A 24,980-nucleotide genomic window follows, 5' to 3' on the forward strand; every position below is an offset into this window, starting at 1 on the left:
ATGATAAAATTATTTTTTTAAATAATTAACATAATTATATTTATTAAAATTTAAATTTAAAATTAATAAATTATACTTGCATTTAATTATATTATTTAAAATATAATTAATAAATAAAATGATATCATAAATGTTAACCTATTTAAAATTAATATTAAAACTAGTTTGAAAAATAAATAACAGTAACTATTATATAGCAATAAATTTTTTAGTAATTATATTTTTTTATATATCATATATGTCAACGCATTTTTAATTGATATGTTTGTTACTTTTTTTTTATCACTATTATTTTGGAGAGAATGTAATTTTGTTTGACTATTGTAAGCAGAAATTTTTTTTAACTATTTAATTAAACTTAAGACTAATAAATTATACTTGTATTTAATTATATTTTTTCAAATATTATTATAAAATAAAATATTTTAAAACCATATTAAGTAAAATTAGATAATAAAAGTCAACATATTTAAAATTAATTGATATTAAAATTAATTTGGAAAATAAATGACAATAACTGTTGTATAGCAATAAATTTGTTTTTCATTTCTTTTTTATATATCATAAATGTTAACAACTTTTTACTTGGTAATTTTTTTTACCACAAGTATTTCGTACAAAAGGTCATTCTGTTTGACTACTGGAATCAATAACTTTTTTTAAGTATTTGACGTAATTATATTTATTAAAATTTAAATTAAAAATTAATAAACTATACTTGTACTTAATTATATTATTTAAAATATTATTATAAAATAAAATATTGTAAAACAATACTAAATAAAATTATACATAAATGTCAACATATTTAAAATTAATTAAAAAATAAATTAGAGTAACTGTTGTAAATGTCAACACATTTTTACTTGGTATATTTGTTAATTTTTTTATCACAAATATTTTGGAGAAAAGACAATTTTGATTTTTTTTTATCACAAGTATTTTATAGAGAAGATAATATTGTTTGACTACTAATATTGTAAAATAATATTAAATAAAATTAGATCGTAAATGTCAACATATCTAAAATTAATTGATATTAAAACTAATTTAAAAAATAAATGACAATAATTGTTATATAACAATAATTTTATTAATAGTTTTTTTTTTCTGAGCATCAACATTTTATAGCAGTTTTCTTTTCTATATACAACCGTTGTTTAGAAATAAATTTGTTAGTAATTTTCTTTTTTTATATATCATAAATGTCAACACATTTTCACTTAGTATATTTATTAATTTTTTTTATCACTAGTATTTTGTACGAAAGTCATTCTGTTTGATTACTATGACTCTGTGAGTAATAAAATTCTTTTATAAATATTTAATGTAATTATAGGTATTAAAATTTAAATTTAAAATTAATAAATTATACAGGTATTTAAGTATATTATTTAAAATATTATTATAACATTTCTTTTTTGTGTTAGTAATTTTCTTTTTTATAGAGCATATTTTAAGTACATAAAAAAATGTCTTAATTTTGTTTTTTTTTAAATATCAAAATGTCTTCATCTTAATGATCGATAGTGTAACAATCTGTACATTATCGATATATTTTAATTAACTTTAAAATTTATTCATATAATAATATTATATATTTACAAATTCAATGTTTTCATCTACTCATAAAGTATCAAATTAACAATAATTATTAATTATTTTATAAAAATATTATTTACTGTGTATTTTAATCAATTAATAATGTAAAATATTTTATACTAACCATATAACAAAACAAAACTCTTATATTTTATAAAAAAATTACATAATTTAATACATTAATAAAATTAAATGGTATAATTTTAATAAAAAATTACTATTTATTTATTTATTTTTAATGTGTTTTTGGGTACACATTAAAAAAATGTTACTCAATAAATTCTTCTTGTATAAGGAATTTATATCATGAATTAGACCATAAAATTTATTACCATACATAAAAAAAAAACATTTTATTAAAATATATAAAATTTATTAAAATAAACAAAATTTATAAAAAGTACAAATCTCCATAAAACTTTTCCTTAATCAATTGATAATACATTTTCTTTCTAATTATCTTAGCTTGACTGCCATGAATAAAAATTTCCCCCCATTTCGAACAATTTATTAACGAGGTTTTTCAAACTTAAATGCAAAATATTAATTATTGTATTTGTTTTGAGTTATTTCAAGAAATAGGTTTATGAGGTGCTTAAAAAAATATTTATTTTAAGGAAAACTATTTTAAACATGCAGATAAATAATTTAATTAATTCATTAATGAGAAAAATATTATTTTATAACTTTTAATACTAAAATTTATTAAAGTGGTTTTAAAAAGTTTACGTTCGCAGGCTTTTATATCAGATATTTGACTAAAATAAACTAGTCAAAACTTGAAAATAATTATAGGTCTCTTTATAAGTCTAAGTAAATTTTATACAGACTCTTTTAAACATCTCTTGGAATCATTGAATCCATTATTGTTTTACAAATATTTAAAAAGTTATTAATTTCTGAAAATATCATTTTTATTTTTATTTTTATAAAAAATTTATTCAATTTTAACTAGAATTGAATAAAATTTTATAGAGAATAAAATCAAAAGACATGATATTTTTAAATACTAGTGACTTATTTAAGCCTTTTACAAATTAAAATGTTCATTATACAATTAACAATTTAAATAAATGATCCTTAATGGGATGTTGATAATTCAAACACTGTTAAAAAGTATTTGGTATTTTCATATTTTAAAAGACTTAACTAAAATGAAAATTAAAACTTTTAAAAAGGAAAAGAAATCCATTTAGTATGTTATTTTTTTTTATTTAATGCAAATTTTAACATTTTTTTAATAATATTATTTTCATATCTAGTTTTGATGTCTATATCGGATTCGGATGCTAGGGTGTAGCATAACTGCTTTTTAATTTATGTAAGATTATAAACACTCAATAAGTATAAATCAGGTTTTTTTCCTTTTATCATTAATACTCTGCAAGAGTTTTTCTTAATATTAATATTAAAAAAAAAACATAGCATTCATTATAAATTGACTGCAATGCACAACACAGCAAGGCACACTGGGATCAAATTCCACCATGGAAACGAAGGGGTTGTTTTCTTTTCTCCTAACATCCCTAACGATCATGCTGTGTTTTACATTAGCAACTTCACAATGTTCACCCTTCAAAAAATTTCTCTTTTGTCTTTCACAAACACCGAATTCTAACCCTTCAAACCCCTGTATCTCTCAAGTTCTATACACTTCAGATAACACATCATTCTCATCTATCTTGAACATGCACGTTCACAACAACAGATTCAAAAAAGAAACAACACCCAAACCTCTAGTAATCATCACTGCTCAACATGAGAGTCATGTGCAGGCAACAGTTACATGTGCCAAAGCAAACGGCATTCAGATTAGAATCAGAAGTGGTGGGCATGACTATGAAGGACTTTCATATGTCTCAGATGTTCCATTTGTCATACTTGACATGTTTCCTCTTCAATCAGTCGATGTGGACACTGCAAGTGCAACTGCATGGGTTCAGGCTGGTGCAACACTGGGTCAAGTTTATTACCGCATAGCAGAGAAAAGCAAGGTGCATGCTTTCCCTGCAGGGGTGTGCATTACTTTGGGTGCTGGTGGCCACTTTTCTGGTGGTGGGTATGGAAATTTGATGAGAAAATATGGTCTTTCTGTGGATAATATCATTGATGCCAAATTGGTTGATGCCAATGGTACTATCCATGACAGACAGTCAATGGGGGAGGATCTATTTTGGGCCATAAGAGGAGGTGGTGGGGCTAGTTTTGGGGTCATTCTTGCATGGAAGATCAAATTGGTTTCTGTGCCTGAGGAAGTGACTGTGTTCAGAGTGAAAAAGACAGTGGCAGAAGGCGCAACTGATGTTGTTTACAAGTGGCAACAAGTTGCAGCAGAACTACATGAAGATCTTTTCATAAGAGTGCAAGTTAATGTGGTCAATGGAACAGTGCAACTTTCTTTCATTGGCCTATTCTTGGGGCAATTTGATGGGCTTGCGCCTTTGGTGAATGAGAAATTCCCTGAATTGGGTTTGAAGCAAAGTGATTGCACCCAAATGCCTTGGATCAACACGACACTTTTTTGGGCAGATCTACCAATTGATACTCCTATAGAAGCTTTGCTATCAGTGCCAAAGGAGCCACCTTCAGTCTATTTTAAAGCCAAATCAGATTATGTGAAGAAGCCCATTCCCAAGGAAGCTTTAAATTCCCTTTGGAATTGGATGATTAAGGGCAAGACTACATGGATGCAATGGAACCCTTACGGAGGAAAGATGGAGCAGATAGCACCATCAGAAACCCCGTTTCCTCATAGAGCAGGGAACTTGTTCTTGATTCAGTACTTCACGTTTTGGACTGAAGATGATGCTAAAGCCAGTGATCGTTATTTGCACTTTTCAAGGTCTCTTCATAAATTCATGACCCCATATGTTTCAAACTCGCCAAGGGAAGCATTTCTTAATTATAGGGATATTGATATTGGAGCCAAACATCCAAGTACTGGAACAAGCTTGGACGAGGGTCGCACCTATGGAAGCAAGTTATTTAAAGAAAATTTTGATAGATTAGTGAGTGTCAAAACCAAGGTTGATCCTGATAATTTCTTTAGCTATGAACAGAGTATACCACCCACAAGTTCCTATTAGCTGCAAAATTGATATGCTTAGTTAATTTTAATTTTAAGAATTAATAATATAAAATTGTTTTGTTGCATATTTCGTATACTTTTGTTTCTTTCAGTTTCCAATCACACTTGAACATTCTTTTGTTTCTTTGTTTTTTCAGTTTCATGATAGTCTTACTATTTCCTAGCAAATAACGCATGAGAAACGCCTATGGTTTTCAATTTTTCAGTACGGGTCTGTTTGTGTATATTCATAAAAACTGATTTATGTATGATAAAGTAAATAATTTCGGTTATGGTTGGTAAACAATGAGGCACTACGTTTATCATTATTATCGTTACAGCAACGCTAAAGAGTAGAGAATTAAAAACTATCAGATACAAAGATAAAACGAATTTGAAATCAACAAACGAAGTTACTCACAGCGGAGAGATGATAGATTTCGTTTGCCAATGAAATTATAATATACAAATTTCGTAAAATAATTTGTGTTCTTTATTATTTCATTATTTCTCAATCTTTAGGGAATAACCCTGATGCTGAATGTTTCTCAATTTTTAAGGAATACTAGTCACCAAATATTCATTGGTCTTTACGATTTTTAGTGATGCTATGTCTTTGTTAATATTTTTTCATTGTTTTTGGTGGATGTTTGTTAATCTTTTCGAAGAACCGAGGTTGCTTGACCTTCCACATTTTGGCCCATTGATAACTTGCTTGACCATCTACATTTTCTCAATCAATTTAGAAAATTAATCATTTAATTTTATGTAGGAAGTCCTGCCCACAAAAACTTATTACACATAATTTAATCTTATGAATAATCATTTGTATAAAACATATTAAAAATTATTATTCTTTAATGACCGACTTTAATATTAAAAGATACGTTAAAAATATAATTTATTAGCTAATTTTTTATATAAAAGCATTTCAAAAAATAATGTCATTTAATGAATGAATTTTATATATAGAATATTTAAAAAATAATACCATTTAATGACTTAATTTTATATAAAAAATATTTCAAAAGTTATATATAGAAAACATTTTTAATAATAATATATTCTATTTAATGAATGGATTTTTTAAATATAGAAGACATTTCAAAAATAATATACCATTTAATATAGCATTCATTGTTAATGACTAACATTTCCCTTAATTATGACTCTTTTATTGAAATTTATTGATTGACCATGAATAGAAATTATATAAAGTAGTTTTAGGGGTAATATCTTTTAACATTACATTCATTACTATAATTTTTTATATCAATGACTATGCAAAAAATTTAATTTCAGAAGACCGTTTTGAAAGTGGAGCTAGTCAAAATTGACATATATTATCAATCAGTATCCATAAATAGGGTAGACATCAAGGGAGTGATTGACATATATCATCAATAGGTATTAATAAATAGGGTAGAGATCAAGGGAATAATTCTGAGAAAAGTTGTTTTTGGTCAATAACTTTTTTAAATATCAAATTTTATTAATTAAATCATTGAATAAAATAATATATTTATAAATTATTTGCATTAAATTTTAGATAAATTAAAAGTTTGTAAATATTTATTTATATTTAAAAATATATATTAGATGTTAAAATAAAAATATATAATGAAATATTAATTTTTAAATTTGATTTATTTAAAAATAAAATTTAATTTCACATTAAATTGATAATATTTAATATTTAAATAAATACTAATAAAAAGTTTTAATATATAAGATGGAATTAGCATGTGGAGTAAATATAGAACATCGATCAAAATATGATATACATATATATATAGAAAAAGTTTAAAAATACACATACTTTAAATTCTAATAAAAATTAAGTGTATACTACGATAAGCAACTTATGCTTTGAGGAGAGAGTAATTTTTGAATTAAGATGATCATAATTGGAAAAGGAAATGGGGAGACTAATTAATACCAAATGTAACCATGTGAGTTCAGAATGTGTTTCACCATGCCCTACTGGTAAGCTCCATATATTAGTGCATGAATCCCGGTATTTCGACCATTGGCCAAACTATTTTTCTAAGTCAAAGACTATAATTCTTCTATCAGTATATTAGGATTCATTATCAATTTCGTTATAAATCCTCAATCGACGCCTTAAATGTTCACTATTATTTAGTTGATTTCTTGGCCATGCATGTTCCAAATTGTGTGCATTAGCATACGATTTAAAATATGAGTATGATACGACGGTACACTAATAAATTTAAGATCAATCCCAAATGGCCTACTACCATTACCATTTCAAGTTCAGAAATGAAAAGATAATTAAACGGTAGAAATTTTAAAATTATTGAACTTTACAGAAGAACATTTTATCCAATAATAGATTATTTTGAATTGGCTGTTTTTATTTTTTTTCAAGTTTCATGGTTAATACGAGCAACTATAGAAAGTACTTGTAAGCCTCAACAACTTAAGAATGGCAACCCCAATTTGGCTGAACAAAATTTTCAAACACTATTTAATAGTTGACTTCTATGATGATATATAAGTGACCTTGTATTTTCTCAATGAAGGAATTGAGACATTTATTTTTACTCTTCCTTTCAAAAGTGGAAAATCCAAATATTTACCAAGATCACAAATGATTCTAAAAATCAAAGACATTTTCATTAATCGTCCTAGATACATCCTTGGAGCACATAATCATAGATTTCTCAATGCTAGCCTTGATCCCCTAAAGCAATTTAGAAATCTGTTGGAAAGTGTCAAGAACAAGGTATAGTGGAAGATTAATATCTCAGCAAAATAGTAACACATCATATGCCAACAACAAATGGAAAATATTTGAATCACTCTTGCTTAAATAAATTGGAATTCAAATTGTAACATTCACCTTTTCAATAAAGATAACCAACTTCTCCATACATAAAACATACATAAAATAAATAATGAAAAAAAGGATCTGTCTTACCTAAGATTTTAGAAGACTTGAAATTATTTGTCTTTGAAACTATTTCACAAAATAGTCCAACTAAATATAAATCTAATAACATAATTAACTTAATAATAACAGTAAGAAAATCAAAATTGTTTCAGCTTCTAGATGTAAATTTATAAATAAAAGTTTATAATTATATAAGTAGCTTATAGAATCAAAATTGTTTGGCAAACTAGCTTTACAACTAACTTATTTATGTTAAATGACTTAAAAAATATATGTAATAGTATATTAACATAATATTAAAATTAATTATTACTTATTTTATTATTTGTAATAATCAATTAAATAATCATATAGAAAAATAAAATTTCTCTTTAAATATATTTGAACATGAAATATTATAAGTTATGTGTTCTTTTTAATATGAAATACATTTGAATAGAAAAGATGGAAGAATAGATAAAAAAAAAATTTAAAAAATTGATTAAAATTGTTGTGAACATGAAAAGAAAAAAAGAAACTAAAATTGACACATGTACATTAACTTTTAATTGTGTAACAGCTTTTGAAGTTAAACTATATTTTAAATAGTTTTTTGAAAAATTGACTTTCAAAAGCTATAAAATTATTTCTATTGGCTAAGTCAATAAGTTATAAGCTTCTAAAGAAACTAGAAACTATATTTATTAAACATAATATAAAATAGATTAAATTTTAATATGGACTGAAATTTCAACATCTAAGTCTATTGTGATGAAAGCACGTTGATGACAACTACTTCAACAATTGGAGTCCTCCTTAGTTGATTAAGAGCACACATATGTTACAATGAAACTATATTCAATATGTTTAGTTAAGATATACCATTAATTTAAGTTAATTTACGTATTTGATGGTTAATTAATGTCAATTTTAATTTTTTTTTTAAAATTTAAATTTTAACATATCATATTTAAATAATAAACATAAATGTATGTTTTTTTGATAAAAAAGAAAGCAAAAGAAAATTAGAAAAACAAATTACAAAATATGTAAATTGACTATAACTAAAAGTGTAGAAACTACACATGAGAGATCATTTAAATGGTGAAAGAAATCTTTAAATAAAAGTACAAAATAAGCTAATTTGTCAATTATTGAGTTAACTTCTTGAACAACATAACATGTAAATACATGAGAGAAGCTTTGCATGAAATTATGAATATCAACACACTTCAAAAAAGATTAATCTTAATTTCTTCATAATAAAGTTTACTTCTTTTAAACAATCAAATTTTAAAATTATTTTATGATAACTTTTTAATTTAACTAAGTAGAGACCCAATAGATTATTTGCAATTAAGTACACATGAATATGACTATTACCATAAAAAAAATAAAAATTGTTAGTCATTTCCTAGTCTAGTCTCGTATAATACTAATGCAAATGGTTCACCCAACAATTACTGTCCACATTAGTTTTAGGGAAATATTTACTTTATCTTCCCGTATATTTAGTTATGGACAATTTAAATTCTAAATTTTGAAAGTGTGCAATACAATGCCTTATAATTTTAAAAATGTGTAAAAAAAGTCATTTTGTTACTTAATTGTCCAAATTCTTTATTTTTTGGACAAAAATACCTCAAACTCCTAACTTTACCTCTCTCTGTGTTATGAGTATTTTCTCCAAGAAATGAAAAAATTAAAGTAATTTTTTACATGTTTTTAAAAGTTAAAATGTCATGTTGCACACTTTTAAAAGTCCTTCCACATGGCCAAACATACATAAAAGTAAAATTTAACTTTCTCTTATGATGGATTCCATAACATCTTTCAAAGAGATGAGTTTGAGAATTAATTTATTTGAAATTAGCCCAAAACAATCTTTTTCTAAACTAGTTAATTAAATCTAAAATATGATAGATACTTTATTTCTCTTCATCAAAAGAGTATATTATTTTTCCAATGTCAAAGTCATCGAAGAATGAAAGAATAGAAAATATAATTCCAATATCAAGGTAAGATAACAATTTAAGTGATAATAGAATCATAGAAATTACAATGAAAAATATTGACAGCTTAAGCAAAACTAAACTTTTTTAAAGTATGGACAATCTTTAAAATAATAATTAATGTCTTTAAATTTATAAGAATACTCAGGACAAAAGTTTGTAGAAATAAACTCACAATGATGCAGATTATCAGTGAACAAAGATATATTTATAATAAATAAGTCAAGGGTATATGTTTTGATTTTAATAATATATTTTTATAATTTCTTTTTAATTTTAAAATCTTTATGTATTCAATTTTATATATAACAAAATAGAATATCTATCAATAATAATAAATAAAATTAATAACTTATTTATTTATTTTTCAATATAATTCTTTAAATTTTTTTATTTTATTTTAAAAACTTATCTCTTTTTATTTTTATTTTTATTTTATGATTTATTTTGGTAATTGTAGAAATAACAACACTGCAATAATTGATAAATATAACCAAATTCAAGTAAGAAAGAGATGAAAAAGGATCAAAATAAAAGTAAAAAAACTAAAAGGCTGAATCAACGTAAAAAAAGGTTTAAAATTAAAGTATTAATTTTACATCAATGATAAATATATTTATTGTTATACTTTTTTTTTAAAAATGCTCGTATAATATACTAGAAATTTGTTAATTCAAATTAAATTTTGGTTTTTTCACTTGGATTACAAGGGCTTGATGACTGGAACAATGAACCAATTCATTGTTAAGTTATAATATATACACATGCACAACAATAGATTTTTCATTTTTATCAAGCCAAAAACTGTAGGTAACTTTGCGTTGCCGATGATTTATAAACCAAAGTATGGTTTTTCCCCCACACCATTGCCCAGACATGGGTACACATGCATTTGGTAGTCACTGCCAAAGCATTCCTTACAGGTTAAATCTGATGAACAACTGCCACCTTATTTTAGTTTGTGTCTTTTGTTTTTTTCCCTTTGTTGTCTAGTATATACTGTTTATTACTTTGGCTTCCTCGTACCAAGATACCGCAATATTATACGAGGATTCTATGCATAACTTTTTGAAAATAATTGTATGACAATTCTTTTTCATACTCTTATTCCGCTTATAAAGCATTATATTACCCAAAAAATCTAAAGGAAATAGCAAAGGGCTAAATTATATTCCTACAGTATATTATGAAAATGATCTTTTACACTAGTATAAGTTTAAAAACTTTTACATTTAATCTGAGTTTTTCATTTAACTTAAATCTAATAATTAGTAAAATAATAAATTATAATCCATTAAATTTAAGTTAAATGAAAAATTCAGATTATATATATATATAAACAAAATCACATTTGATACCAAAGTCCAATATGGTATTGAGTATATACTCGCTTTCGTTTCCAAATTGCAGGAATTATTTACTTTAGTTCATAATATTTCTAAATCATAACGTTATTCATGAGGTTAGTTAATGTTAAAAACTAATAACATAATTATGAGATAATTCATCAAGTTACACGCTAAATTCCACACTGGATCATAAAACGACAGTAATTTGTTTGTAATACTTGTTTCCTTTTATTTTTATCCTCGGGAACCTTGAAATCCATGGTTGTCTCTCTTCTTCCTTAAACCAAACGAATATCCAAGGAAAGGGGAAAAATTGAACCTAATTTTACTATGCTCTAGAATTAATGTCTGAAACAAGATGAAAACCACAGTACAGTATCTTCATTTTAGATTAAGAGTTTCACATCAGAATCACACCTTATCTAGTTGGGGACTTAAGTGAGTAGAGTAAGTTTTTTAACTCTAATTTGATGCATCTGTTTTTCAATCCGGATATGTTAATGTCTTATCTCACCGTTACTAATCATTATCACTCTTTACACCTTACCTGAAGTTTGATGCATTATGAGTAGTCCATTATGATGGCCATAATGAGCCACATTTAAACAAGATTAATGTACAACTCCGTGATGAATAGAAAACATGAAACTTGATGAGGGTCCCGTATCTTTGGTTTCGATATGACATGCATGTGCATGTTTTCAATATAAAGATTTTAGGTAAACCCTGTAGAAAATGAAACCGGAGATCTAACCTTGGTTTTGACAAGCAAAAGGGTCCCAAACCATGTGACTAAAGCTATACAAAAATGAAATTCCCTTCAGCAGTTCCATGGCTTTAAGCATTGAACAGATAGATAAACTATTTGCCACAACTAATGGCAGCCAATCTATCAACTCTGTCTTTGAGGCATGGCTTCCTTCCAACAAGTAGATTATTAGTCTCACCAACTGTTATGTCCTTCTTAGTCCTTTCCCTTGTACAAGTTTCCCATGTTGTGTAGAAATGAAATGATACAACAAGGAGGGAAATAAACAAAGAGTGCTAAGGGCATGAATATTAGGAGACAAAAGTTTTTTGAGAGTTAACTCTGTCCTGTCCTTTGTTCTTTTTACTTTAATTCACACCATTCTTGTTAGAGCTCACAGGAAGATCTAGCTAACATTGTGACATTCAATGATGATCTACTTTCTTGTAAGTTAAGTTGGGAAATAGTGCATGGTAGACCCAAGTTCCCATTTTTGTGATTAGAAAGTGAGAGAATGAAAAGAGAGATAAGTTATTTTCATTAGCTAGCAAACCTAGCATGTTGAACTAGGGAACAAGCTGTAAACTTGCATTCCCACCATTCACATTTTTCTATATAAAATTAGACATTAGACTTTGGTTAAATACCCTTTAATTTGGCGTCATGGCCTTGTGAGGTAATCGTGTAGAGCACGTAAATGACAATCAAATTAACTACAAATGCCCTATGGATCTCTATGCGTGCATATTTTTGCTTGTTCACTGTAGGTGTGGTGGTATTACTGCATGCACCTGAAAAAGTGGATACATTGAGCGGTGATTGCACGTGTATTTCTTAATTTTTTATACCTTGCAAGAGATGAGATCCCCAGCTTCACAACAATGACTTTCTCAAGGCAAATATCTCACTTAAAATGATGATAAATATGAGACTCTTAATTGATGGGCTACAAGCTTCATGCCATTGAAATGATGGGTTCTTATTACTTCATACATTTATTAAGAACTAATTTAGATAAATTTTTGAATAAATATTTATATAATTATAAAACGAATTAAACTTTTCCTAAAAATTAAATCTGAAGTGGAAGTTAAATAAGACCAACTTCTAAAAAAATGCATTACTATTTTTAACTTATAAAAAAATTAATTCATTTTAATAAATATTTATATGAGAAAAAATAAAATATATTAATATTAGAATTAAAATCAAGTTATATACTTTATTTATTAAAAAAAAGTAAGTTATTTTTAATCTATAAAAGTATAATTTATTTCAACACTTTCATTTTTCTCCTATAAAAGTTATCGACAAGTTTAAACAAAGTAGGCCTAACTCCAACATTCTGCAGCTACAAAATGTTATGATTTGGTACGTCCAATACATCTCACCTCACGCAGGTTGAGTTAAAACACACCTCGTTAATTATAAGGTAAGTTGAATATAGGTTTATCATTAATTTGCTTTTGTGGTCTCCAGCTTGTAATTAACAATTAACATTGTACTTAGCGTGATTAATTAACAATGAAGTATACACATGAAAATTATTATTGAACCAGAAATGTTGTCTGATTCTGAATTGCCTTGAGTAGGAGGAACCTCCACTTCATTACATAACTTTTTTATAGCTTTTTCTCTGTTACTCAAATTCTTCAGTTTCTTTACGCTCCCATTCAACAAAAGCGACTTCGTCGACCTGCGTCCACTGCATGTTAACTCCTCCTAACCCTCGGAATGGTGACGCCCTCTTCAATTGCTCCATTGCTTTGCTCTTTTATATTTTGTAAATGATAATGAATATTACTGGTCAATAAAATATTATCAATAAGTTGGAAAGGAATAATTGATCTCACTTGGTTGCATTAGTTCGTTTCAAGAAAATAATTAAATGCTTTCTTTCACACTTTTCTAAGACTTTTTAAAATAATTAGTTTATATGTTTCAATTGTTTTCTGACATATGCTTATTCAATTTAGTTTACAATTTATATAATTAATATGTTAATTTTACATAGGTATTCACATTTAGTATTATCATTTACAAATTGTAACTGATTTTACATTTATCATGAATATGGTGTTTTAATTTATGTAGATGATAAATTACTTTAAATATTGTGAATAATCATTTTTATAAATATAAATGAAAATATATAAAGCACAGAACAAGATATATAAAGTATAAATTATAATATTTTCTGGTACAAATTTAGAGTTTTTTTCTTCTTTATAAAAAGTTTTATTGAATGTTAAATTAAATTTTTGTACACACATGGCATATATATTATTTTTATATTGATCTAATTTAATTTCTCTATCCAATTTTTTTATTATATTACATCACTGATTATATTTTATATTTTTCACGAAATGCATACACCCTATAACTATATAATTAATAACCATTTTCCCTCTTTGTTTAGAATTACAAATCACACTAACTACTATTATTGATTCAGAATTTGAAATTTATTTAAAGACTAGATTAAGATTAGTAGATAAAATAAGAGGATAAATATGATCTATTTTATTTTATTTATAACATATTTTTAAATCAATATAATAAATCTATCGTATTCACGATGTTATCGTACTCTTTTCTCTAGCATAAAATTTATCATGCAGAGGAAAATGGGTTAAAAATAAATGTGATATGATAATATAATATATTATCATAAAATTAAACAAAATATACCTTTAAGACAGAAATAATAATTAATTTTAATCATACTGTTCCTTACTTAATTCTAAAATATTTTATACTTCTATCATAAATATGTAAAAAAGATGATGAAAATTATATTAAAAATTATTCTAATATAAATAAATATATTTGTTGTTTTTTGATTAGTTTATGTGCTACTCTTTTAAAAAAATAAAAATTAATTAAATAATAAATTTAAAATATTAGTTCACGCTCTTTATTTCTTTTATTCATTTAATTTTAAAAAATATTTATTATTAAAAATTTAATATAGTATTAATTATTTTTATCTAATTTTAAATATTTTATTCAGTTATCTTAAATAATAAATATCATATCAAAAAATTAAAATATTTTCAATATAAATAAAATTGTTAATTATATATTTTTTAATCAATATAAGACTTAAGAAGACAGAAAAATAAATTAAAATAAAAGATGTTATTTCTGTCCGTTGTTTCACTCCAAATTAATAATAGCTCATCAACTCAGCTTGCTATCAGCGCACGTGAGGTAGCTTTAATGACATGGTTTCTCATCGACACAAGCAATTTCATCTGAAAAGGCACTAAATTCGTTCCCAAAGTTTCTTTTTGCATTATCCCGATTCACCAATCCAGTTGCAACTAGACAAGTAAAGATAATTACAAAACCAATATCCATACTCAGAAAATCACACAATTTAGAACTGTTTTTGCTTGAGACATTCTCATTTTTAATAAAAACTGAAACTTCTTTGACGTGATCATTATGGGCATATGTAAGATATATATTGGAATATTTTACACATTTAATATACAAATATTAGTTATCTTTAAACATTATACTTATATTTACTGTGATATATTTCTCCATAATTTATGAGTTTAGTTTATTCTAAACTTCACTTTATGCATCCACTTAAAAAAATAAGCAAAGGTTACCCCTCTTCACAAAATAAAAAGCATTCTTAGTTGTAGGGACTGTCAATCCGAATAAAAAAATGATATTATCCAATTAATAAAGCATTCTGAACAAAGACATTTCCATGGCACCGCCAAAAAGGGGGATTGTAGCTGTGCCCATAAAGAACATGGCTACTTGATAAAGAGGTTGTCACAAAAGTATGAGAGAAAAGTGAGACATCATTTTAGCAAAGATGACACTTTGATTGTAACTACGAAACCACTGTTTTTCTCCACCACTCAATAGAGTGTTTTGGCCTTTTCTTTTACCTCCTAATTTCAACTACGATTTCTAAGTACAACGACATTTTCTGGTTTCTCTTTCTAATTGTAAAGAAAAAGAGTGTGTCTCCTATAAGATTCTGAATCATATGCAGAGAAAACGAAACAAGTGGGATTTTGAGTGTTATCCACCCGAATAGACGAGTGAGTGCCTAGTTCGCCAATAATCAAGTTAAGGCTCCATTTGGATAACGTAGGTACCAAGCATAAGCTACAAACTACAATATAACTCATCATGAATACCAAAGTATCAAACTGCGTTTTTTATATGATTTGTGTGTGTGTGTGTGTGTGAAATAAGTGTTATTTATGTTAATTAGGCGAATGCTGATGGAATTATGTTATGAACCGAACAAATCATTCCATTGATAGTGTTTATCATGAGCATTTATACTTCAATAATGTACCGTATATACAAGAATATCATATGACGTGCTTATCATCATCTCTAATTATTCATGAAAAGATTAATTTGATAAACTGTCCACATCTCATGGAATCATCATTTATTATATTTGAGTAAATATTTTGGGCATTGTACTCAAATATAAAATAAGCAAATCATGGTACTCTTGATTAAATGTGAATGAAATTAATACAGTAGTTGGGCATTTTACTTCATGTAAGATAAAATTAATATAACATTTTTCTTTAGCATTTGCTGGCTCAATTTGGGAAGACAATATTTGTTTAGTTAAAATAATTTCTATGATTTTTTTTTTCCTTTCTCACAAAAACACAAGCCACGTGCTTTTATTTTTAAAAAAATCTAAACAATGATTCACGGTTATTTAATATTGTCTAAATAAATTGAACATTTTCTCTTCTAACTCATCGAAACAAATGGAAAATATAATTTAAACAATATAATATCTAAAGAATACACGTTCTTATAATAGAACAAGTTTATATTCTTAAATTAATACAGATAATTTTTTTTTAATTTTACTTGTTTAAAGTCATATGGTTTTGCTGTCATTCAGAATTTATTTTAGACTATTTTCTTATTAGAATTTCATTTTGATGCACAATAAGTAAAAATATTTTTATAATATCAACTAATTAAAATATATGACAAATATGATTTTAAAATTAATTAGTCTTACATATATAACCATTTATATGATGATATAAAAAAATATTTACACTGTTAATATTTTTCAATTAAAATTGTATTCTTATTTAAAAAAATTTACGTTGAAATTTTTTCTTTCAAAACCTTTACAATTTATATGTATTATCGTATTTCTTACATTTTACTTTTTCTCAATTAATTTTTACTTTCTTTACATTATAATTTGCTCCCCCAAAAAAAAAATTTCAAATTGTTTCACTTTTATATAGTAAAGAGGGACGTAGCATTCTTAAACTCTCTTCCTTTAAAATATAAATTTAAATATTTTGAGGTGATTATACATATAATTTTTTACACTTGAATCAATTATTTAACATTTTCTCAATGTTTTTACATATATTATAAATTTGAGCTAAATTCTAAAAATGCTCGTGTAATATGGAAATACTAACAAGTTAATTTTAGGGGATTAAAGTGGAAACAAACGATCAAGTTGCGAAGGAAAGGAAAAAAAAGAAGAAACAAAACAAAATTGTCATTAAAAAATGAATGAAAAGAAAGAAAAAAAAAAGAGAAATGGTAGATAAATTTTAGCAGTTCTTCCTATGGAAAACTAAACCCATTTAGAGGAAAAATTAAAAAAGAAAAAAGGAGCAAAAATGAGTAAGTAATTGTGACATGTGTGGGCACTTATTGACCGACTTACCCTAAAAGAAGAGTGTAGGCTGCATTTCATGTGGTACAGGTGAAGTTTCACATTCTGAAAAGTAAAATACAACCAAAAGTGCTCAACAGCTTAACGCCATTTGGACCTGAAATCAACGTCTTGGATGGATGGATAGGTAGACATGGATCGCTCCATTAATGGTAAATTATGAACAGGTTCCATGAATAAAAGCCTACAATCCAAAGGGCCTCAAATACATTATTCATTCATTGATTTAAATCATGGATTTGAGTTAAGGGCAAAAGCAAAACAACTTTTTTAGGTTTTTGGTGCATAAAAAAGATTTTCTTGGTTATTGTTCCCTGTAGGTCCACACCCTTTCACCCCATTATTCCTTTTCCATGCCTTCTTCTCACGCCAAAACTCTTCATATAAACCCCACAAAAACACTCTTTCTAAAGCCCTCATGCATAGTGGCCCTTTCAGTCCCATCAAAATTCCCTCTTTTTCTCATCACCCAAACATTGCTCTCTCTTCCATCATGGGCTTCATTTTCCTACTATCATTTCTCAAACAATCATAGTTCCCGATGGAGAAAACAAAGCTTGTGAGAATGGAATTGGAAAGTAGGTTTCTTATGGAATTGAAGTTCGTTTCATCCTTATGTCTCCATAAATTTATGAACCTTCTATGTGAAGAAACCGCTTCCTTTCTCTCTGTGTTCTCTTCAGATCCTCTGTTTTCATGCATTGTCACATTCACCACCTTGGTTTTTCTCTATCTGCCACACCTGTTTTTGAATATAGTTTTCTCGCCTGTGCTTATTCTCACTGCGATTCTCTTGCTCTCCATTCTCCGCCTCGGTGCAATTCAGAGGTCTCAACATGAACACAAGGAAAACCAAGGGAAACCCGGAGAACCCATCAACGATGAAAAGAGGGGAAGCAAACGCAGAGAACAGAAACAGAGTTCGTGTCCCATTGAACCAAATGAAACAAATCCTATGGAACAAGTGCACCAGTGGTCAAATTCATCTGTTCATTCAGAAACAGAGTTCAATTACGAAATGGGTTTCGAGTCAAGTTCGTGTTTTGTTGAATGGAACGTGAAAGCGCCGTTGGAAGTTATATATGAAGAGTATGGTGAAGGTGAAGAAGCAGAGGATGATCCGAACGAGAAAGAAGAAAATAGGAACATGGGTATTTTGAGGTACCCTTCGTTGTCACGTTACTACCCGGAATCGGATTCAGATAGCTCGTCGGAGAGTGAGTTTCCTGCGATAGGGGATTGGGACTCGCCGGAGGATGTTTGCTTCAGGTGGGACGAAGAAGAAGAAGGAGACAGAGAAGGGTTGATTGAGATAGCTCTTGATGGTTGCAAGATGAAAAGGGCCTTGGAGTTTCACTTCGAGGAAGAGAATTTGATTGAGATTGATATTTCTCCGTCGAGGTACAGAGAACTTTCCGGCGAAGACGAGGCCTTTTCCGGTGAGATCTGTTGAAACTAATGTGATATTAATTGAAGATTAACGTAGTGGATCGTTGTGCTTTTTGGAGTCGGTCAAAGGGGAGACCGGAGAATAGAAATATGTGATTTTTTTTAATCGTAGGGTTTTGGTGCTTTGCAATTTTGAACTTCTTGATTGATTAATTCCTATTATTTCAAGTACATCGTATATATTTTTTTTTTTATTTTTATACATCTGTGTCTCAAAAATACTCTTTTAACATATTAAATAACAACTTTTATTGCTAATATTTTATTATATATAAAACATTTTATTGCTGAAATTTAAAAATATCATTTATTAATAAATAATTTTTACATTTAAATAAATGTTTTCAAGTGTTACGATAATATTTTTTAATATAGATTTGAAAAGGTTAGACTAATAACATGATTTATTATACTAAAAATTAATTTTGTTTGAAAAAAATATTATTATATACTATCAAAATTTAAATTTTAATATAATATATTATTTGTTACATTTAGCTTTGAAATTTTATATTAATAATTTCTTTTGTTTGCAAAAAATATACCAATAAAAATTATCCTAACACTTAATAATTTTTATTCGATTAGCAAAAAAAAAAAATTAATTTGTATTCGATAATAAAAGATAATTTTTTGTAGAGCAGATTATTGAATTTATGCACTAAATAGTTTATTGAATTTAAACAATCATATGCTTTATTTTTAATGTATTTTATGTAGGATGTACAAGTTTTTTTTAATAAAAAAACATTTTAATCGAGTCACCATAGCATATTAAATATAGGTTTCTCTCAATACGAATTTGAATTATAGTTCATTTATTGTGTGAGAGATTAATCCTTATATTAGATTTAAATTTCATTAGTACACAAGTACTTTCGTGATCCCTCTTTCTCAAATGTCAAATTATAATAATAAAGTTGGCAACCAAATTTGTAAGTACACGTAGCATTGTGGTAGCGAGGAAGCTGCACTTGATTCGACTATTGCAGCATGAAACTCCATAGTCTGCAATCTATCTACGTGTAGTGGCTTGCATGTTCATATGCCCTGTAGAACAATTCGTAGACAAGTAGTTAAGTGCACACATGATCACTCATGTACATAAATTGAAAATGGGTTGTATTCTCTTTTTGTGTTATTAACTTAACTTTAATTGGGTTTAACTAGTAGTAAATAATTCCTTGTTAGGAATGATCGTTTTAAATCATTTGGAGATCCTTCCAGAAATTGTTGCAATTGAGATCTTGAGTTTGAGGACGAGAGTAGAAACCATTCTGTGAGAATATCTCATAGGGTCTTCAAAAATAATAAAATTATCTTTAATTTTACATACCTTTAAATATTTTTTTAGTCTTTTCTTTAATGTAAATGTACCCTTTTGTAATTTTAAATTTATTATTATTTGAAATATTTTATTTTATTTTTTTATAATGTCAGAGAGAAAAAATTATCCTGAAGTGAGAAACAAGGAGGGGAGCATGAAAACATTGGGGACGTGAGAATGGAGAGTAATTATTGCTAATGTCATTCCTAATTAATATTGCTAAGGTCGTATATATTATTATGTAGAGGAATTCTACTTTTTATTTTTCATAAGAATTCTACTTTTTACGGTTTTGTGTGAACTGTAAGCCTGTAATTAATATATTTTTTATATTTTTGTTTAAAATAAAAAAATATTGCTTAAACAAAAATAAAAAAATGCACTAATGCAGAAGATGTGGTCTAAAAAAATCCCTATAATTCACCTACTTTTTATGAGGGACTAATTCCATCCATTAGATCCAAATTATGTTGGTGTTATATTACTTTCTATCTTCTCATTTTTCACATCCAAATAATAATAATAATAATAATAAATTATAGACTTGCAACCAAATTTGCAAGTACACGTAGCATTTGTAGTAGCGAGGAAGGTGATAAGTGGTTTATCTATTCCAGCATGATACTCCACTCCGTGAAGTGGTTTGCATGATCATGTGGTCGGTATAAAATATCATAGACAACAAATCAGGTGCACACATGATACAGTACATATCAAATTTAGGATAATGCTAAACGTGTAATCAAATACTTTATAAATGGATAATATTCTTTTTTTGTGTGTAATACACTTTATCGTTAAGTTTAACTTTGTAGAAAGAAAAAGTGAAAAACTTTCCTGAGGCTATAAATTACCGCTTGCCAGATAACCAGTCATACAAATTAATGAAATTGGTTTACAAAGAAAAACAAATTAATAATTGGCTTTTTAAATTATAATCTGAAAAATAAACAGCATTTATGTACAAGTGTACTTTACCGGTTAATCTCGATTAAAGCTTGAGTTTTGCACTAATATGTTGCTTCATTAACATTCATTTTTTCCAATGTTGATGGGCTATCTTAAATGTCCAAGCTCCTGCCAACTGTAACTTGACTAAGATTTTTTAATCTACGAGAAGCAATCAACTCTTTCCCAACTAAAAACACGTCAAAATACATGTAAATGAAAATTCAACATAGAAATTATAGTTAATAGAGTTAAAATAAATGTAAATTTATTTACATTTTAACATGAAACCAAATATTGAAGGGCTATGTTAATCATCTAAGTTCATGTAAATTGTAACTTGAGTAAGGCTTCTTTAGCCAACATGAAACCCAACCCATGATTTTAAATAAACAGGGAGAGAATTTTGTTGCGATTACCCTAAGGCTCAATCGACCCAACAAATCCTCCCTAATTCTTACCTGATTAGCCTTAACTTTGATTGCAATTAAACTAGCCATTATACACTCCTGCTACAAATTAGTGGAAACTTGAGCAAGGAAAAGGTCTTCACCTTCTGAATTCTCAATCTGGGCTAGCACAATTCTTGATTGCTAGTTCTGGGTGCCTGTCGGGCCATCAAAAACAAACGAGTTAACCCTTACATACTAGGAAAAAACTATACCTTGCATTAAAGAAAAACTTCAAAGTAATTACCTAATTTCTATGTTGCATTTGGATGCAAAGAGAAAATGAGAACAAAAATAAAAAAATAAATATTTGAGAAAAGAAAATAATTTTTTTTTCTTGTTTAGTTAAAATAAAGGGAGAAGAAAATGAAAATAGAATTATATTAAATTAATTTTATTATTTTCATATTATAACGATATTGATAAATAGAAAATTATCATTTTAATTTATTTAAAACTCTATGTAATTAGTATACTTCCTTTTTATTTTTTCTCTCTCTAACCTAATAGTATATAATTTTTTAGGATTGAGAATATGAGTTCAACTCATTAGATTGACTTGCTTAACTCATCAAGGACGAGCTGGATTTTCAAACTTGCCAACCCACGCTTGTTTAACCTGCAATTTAAAATATGTTTGAAGGAGATGAGACGGACTGATCCATCAAGTTAAATATTTTAAAAAATATTTTTTACATATATAAATTTAATAAATAGTAAAAGTCAAATATTTATATAAGACTAGTTATACATGTGTATGTGTGTGTGTGTAGGATAGTTTGGACCCAATTCATTTTTTGGCAGATTCTTAGCATGGGAACAAATTGTATTGGGTTGTCCATTTTACCATCCTCAATTTTATATTATTTTCATTGTATTTTTCTTGAAACTTCTAATCACTCATTTAGTTCCCATCTATTTTCACCCCAATCAAATGTAACTAGATGTTTTAACAAAAAAGAATGGGTAATGTGTATATGTTGTAACTAGATGTTCTAATCAATGTAACAAAAAAGAATTATGAAGCATTGAGGATGAAGTGGGTCGAACCAGGGTCAAAGTCATACTTATTGAACTACGTTAATAAGTAATAATCAAGGTGAAGCATCACTCACGTAACAAGATCAGTTTACATTTCTATACGTACCAAAAATTTCTATTTTTGTTAATATTTCACGTGTTTCTCTATTTATGGTTCCTATGAAATTAGGACGTAGCAACACAAAATATTGAATCTTGAACCTCACAACAAGATAGTTCGAATGGTAAACTATTATAACATAGCGGTACATTGTATTTTAGAGGTTGTTCATTTTGGTCAACTTCAGAGGTTTTTCTGAAATGCCAATGTCCCCAGTTTTGCACGGTTCGCGGGGATACCTTAAGGCCCTATTCATTGGAGGGTGGATCTAATGCCATTATTGGAATTTACAAATGCTAGAAGGAAGGACGCCACAGCTATTTAAAGACTGATAAGTCACTCCCCCTAACCAATGTGAGACTCATCATCCCCTCCCTCTTCAAGAGAGTTCGCCACGGACGCACCGATAAGACACTTAAGCCGTCACAGATACGCCGATAAGGTCCATCGGCTCCAGCCCAGGCTCTGATACCAATTGATAACAACCACAAACCGTGTTGCCGAATTAAACGATCTTGAATTGGATTCACACAATAAAAACAAAATTATTACGGTACAAATAAGAATTGAAATAAGAAGAAAATTAATAAAAAGTAAAAATAGAATAGAGATGGAAAATGGCGCCACAATCGTAAGATTAATAAGCCAAGGAACGATCGCCACAAGAGTTTTGGCCTCTTGATAAGATCAAAGAAAATTGGCTCACTCAAGAACCTAGAGTCACACGCTCTCACAAGAGTGTTCAATCTCAAATTATATTCAAAACTAATTAAAAGTGTGTTTACAAGAGCTTATATATGCCTAATGCTTGTAAACTAATACTAACGCAAATCCTAATGGGCTTTTGTACCAACAAGCCTAAATTCAAATAAAATAACAAGATTTTATCCTAAATAAAAACTCAAAATAAGTAATGACTAATATTAAAATAAATAAACTAAACATAATAATTAAATCCTAATAAAACTCGTTAGAGTTCAAATCCTCTAAGCATATGTAATTGATTATCTTGGGCTTTTCTAACTCTAAATTGAGCTCCCTTTCAAATAAGACAGCAACAATCTTTTCTAAGTCTCCATTTATTCTTTTTGCCCTTGCCTTGGTCCTTGAACCTTTTCCAATGCCTTCAAGTCTTTGTCTTCAATGGGCCTTCCTTGATTCTCATCAATCCCTCTTTCTTCAAGAAAATTTGTTCTCAAATTTGACTCTTTATTACTTACATCAACGAGAGATAAATCAAATACATTAAAAGTAGCATTAACACCATACTTACCTAATAAGTCCACTTTGTATGTATTATCTCTAATCCTCTTTAAGATTTGAAATAATTCATCCCCTCTTGTTTGAAGCCTTGCATTTCCTTGCATGGGAAACTTTTTTTTGCACATATGTATCCAAACCCAATCTCCAGGTTCAAATTCTACTTTCTTCCTTCCCTTATTGATATACTTTGCTTGTTGCTCCACTTTCTTTTCAATTTGATGTTTTATTTTTCTAATTGGAGGTAGGCAGTAAGATACTTCTTTAGGGAAGACATCTTCAAAATCCTGTAGAAGAGAGAAAACACTACTAGGCAAAATATCGTTAGCAAAGGAATCCATAAATTTATTATGAGGACTTTCTTTATACAGAGGTAAGCACATAGGCTGAGAGGCCAACAAAACTTTCTTTACTTCTTTTTCTCTCACAAACAAATTTTCTCTCCTTTCATATTGATTTTTTTCTCCACCTTTCTTTTTACTCTCATATTTCTCACTTGTAAGTGTTTCACCTTTCTTTTCACTCTCATATTCTTCACTTGTAAGTGTCTTCACTTTCCCCCCTTTCTTTTTAAGTTTGCCTTCAAACTCACTCTTTTTCTTTTCATTTCTTTTCTCATCTTTTTTTTCTTGCTCTCTTCTTAACTTCATGACTTTTTGATCTTCATGTACTTGACTAGGAGTCATGGACACTAAAGTGATTGTGCACCTTTTATGTACAAACGTAAACTTGTTGGAATAACCATTATGAATAGCTTTCTTGTCAAATTGCCATGGTCTTCCCAAGAGGATATGACTTGTTTCCATAGGCACTACATCACATAAGACTTCATCCTCATACTTGTCAATAGAAAAAGTAATCAAAACCTGTCTATTAACAACCAACTCTCCTTCATCACTCAACCATTGTAACTTATAGGGCTTAGGGTGAGGAGTAGTAGTAAGATTCAATTTTTCAACAAGTCTAACACTAGCCACATTGGTACAACTACCACCATCAACAATAAGAGAACA

At 27.6% G+C, this 24,980-nt stretch overlaps 2 protein-coding genes across 2 annotated transcripts; both read left to right on the forward strand.

The window, feature by feature from the left end:
* Window positions 1-3,089: 3,089 nt before the first annotated feature.
* On the forward strand, window positions 3,090-4,688 carry LOC113859909 (berberine bridge enzyme-like 17). Its single transcript, XM_027492570.1, has one exon. The coding sequence runs from the start codon at window positions 3,090-3,092 to the stop codon at window positions 4,686-4,688; it is 1,599 nt and encodes a 532-aa protein (XP_027348371.1).
* A 12,987-nt stretch (window positions 4,689-17,675) lies between these two features.
* Window positions 17,676-18,948, forward strand: LOC113858795. The gene has a single exon (XM_027491547.1). It carries the CDS (start codon window positions 17,935-17,937, stop codon window positions 18,844-18,846), a length of 912 nt encoding a protein of 303 aa, XP_027347348.1. The 5' UTR covers window positions 17,676-17,934; the 3' UTR covers window positions 18,847-18,948.
* The last annotated feature ends 6,032 nt before the right edge of the window (window positions 18,949-24,980 follow it).

The sequence above is a fragment of the Abrus precatorius genome, unplaced genomic scaffold, assembly GCF_003935025.1.
Source record: "Abrus precatorius isolate BTA unplaced genomic scaffold, Abrus_2018 Scaffold2, whole genome shotgun sequence".
NCBI lineage: Eukaryota > Viridiplantae > Streptophyta > Magnoliopsida > Fabales > Fabaceae > Abrus > Abrus precatorius.